Below are 896 nucleotides of genomic sequence, written 5' to 3'. Positions count from 1 at the left end.
CGTGGGGGGGGGGGGGGGGGGGGGGGGGGGGCGGCGCACATACTGGGACCTCATACAAGCGATCCGCCGCCTCTAACATCGCTGCCTGTTTTAATATGCGTGCGAGGGGGCGTGGCTGAGCGGCCAGGAATTGGTTATATCTGATACTTAGCACCATAGTATTCGGGTATTATTGATCAGCGCGGTGCGTCCGTTCTATTTATATGATTAGCGCGGCGGCTTTCCATCCTTTTATATTGATGACTTTGAGGGCGCGTCCGCAGCGCAGAATTTTCTCATGTTCGCCGTCATGGAGTCTTTCTTCTATTGATGATGATGATTTGTGTGTGTGTAGATGAGCCCATCCAGCCCATAGACCCGGCTGCCTGGGTGTCTCATTCGGCAGCGATGAGTGGCTCGTACCCGGTGTATCCTGGCAGCGCATCGATGAGCAGCATGACTTCCAGCACTTCCGTGACGGAGACAGAGCGTGAGTTGGCAGGTTGGGGGCTCGTCCGGGATGGTCGGTGACGGTGGTGGGTGCTCACTCGGCTTCTTTCTCTTCTAGTGTCTCACGCTCTGCCGCCGGTGTCCCTCTTCAGTCTGTCTGTACACACGGATTTGGCATCTGTGGTCCGGGCCATGGCTTCTCCAGAATCGGGCCTTGAAGTCCGAGACCGAATGTGGCTGAAGATTACCATTCCCAATGCCTTCCTGGGTGAGATTTGGAGTTCTATGTCCTGTGCGGTTCATGACGTGTCGCCATTTAAGTCCTTGGACTGGGAAGGGGGTGCGCCAGAGGCTGAAGGTTACATCAGAGACGGGGTGGGGACACTTGGGAGGGTTAGGGTGAGGTGATTGGCTGGTATGGGGGGGAGGAGGGATTATGGGGTGAGGTGATTGGCTGGTATGGGGGG

At 56.7% G+C, this 896-nt stretch overlaps 1 protein-coding gene across 1 annotated transcript in view; it reads left to right on the top strand.

Annotated features, from left to right (window-relative positions):
• Positions 1-896, top strand: part of DVL2 (dishevelled segment polarity protein 2) — a gene marked incomplete at its 5' end in the record, with an annotated part of 23475 nt that overhangs the window by 18629 nt on the left and 3950 nt on the right. The window contains one exon of the mRNA XM_018575520.1: positions 548-697. Within this exon, the coding sequence (XP_018431022.1) occupies positions 548-697 (150 nt within the window). The remainder of the gene's footprint in view (positions 1-547; positions 698-896) is intronic.

The sequence above is a fragment of the Nanorana parkeri genome, unplaced genomic scaffold, assembly GCF_000935625.1.
Source record: "Nanorana parkeri isolate BGI_ZX_2015 unplaced genomic scaffold, ASM93562v1 scaffold4055, whole genome shotgun sequence".
Classification (NCBI taxonomy): Eukaryota; Metazoa; Chordata; class Amphibia; order Anura; family Dicroglossidae; genus Nanorana; species Nanorana parkeri.
Note: the sequence above shows the minus strand (reverse complement) of the source record. Positions and strands in the feature narration are given on the sequence as shown.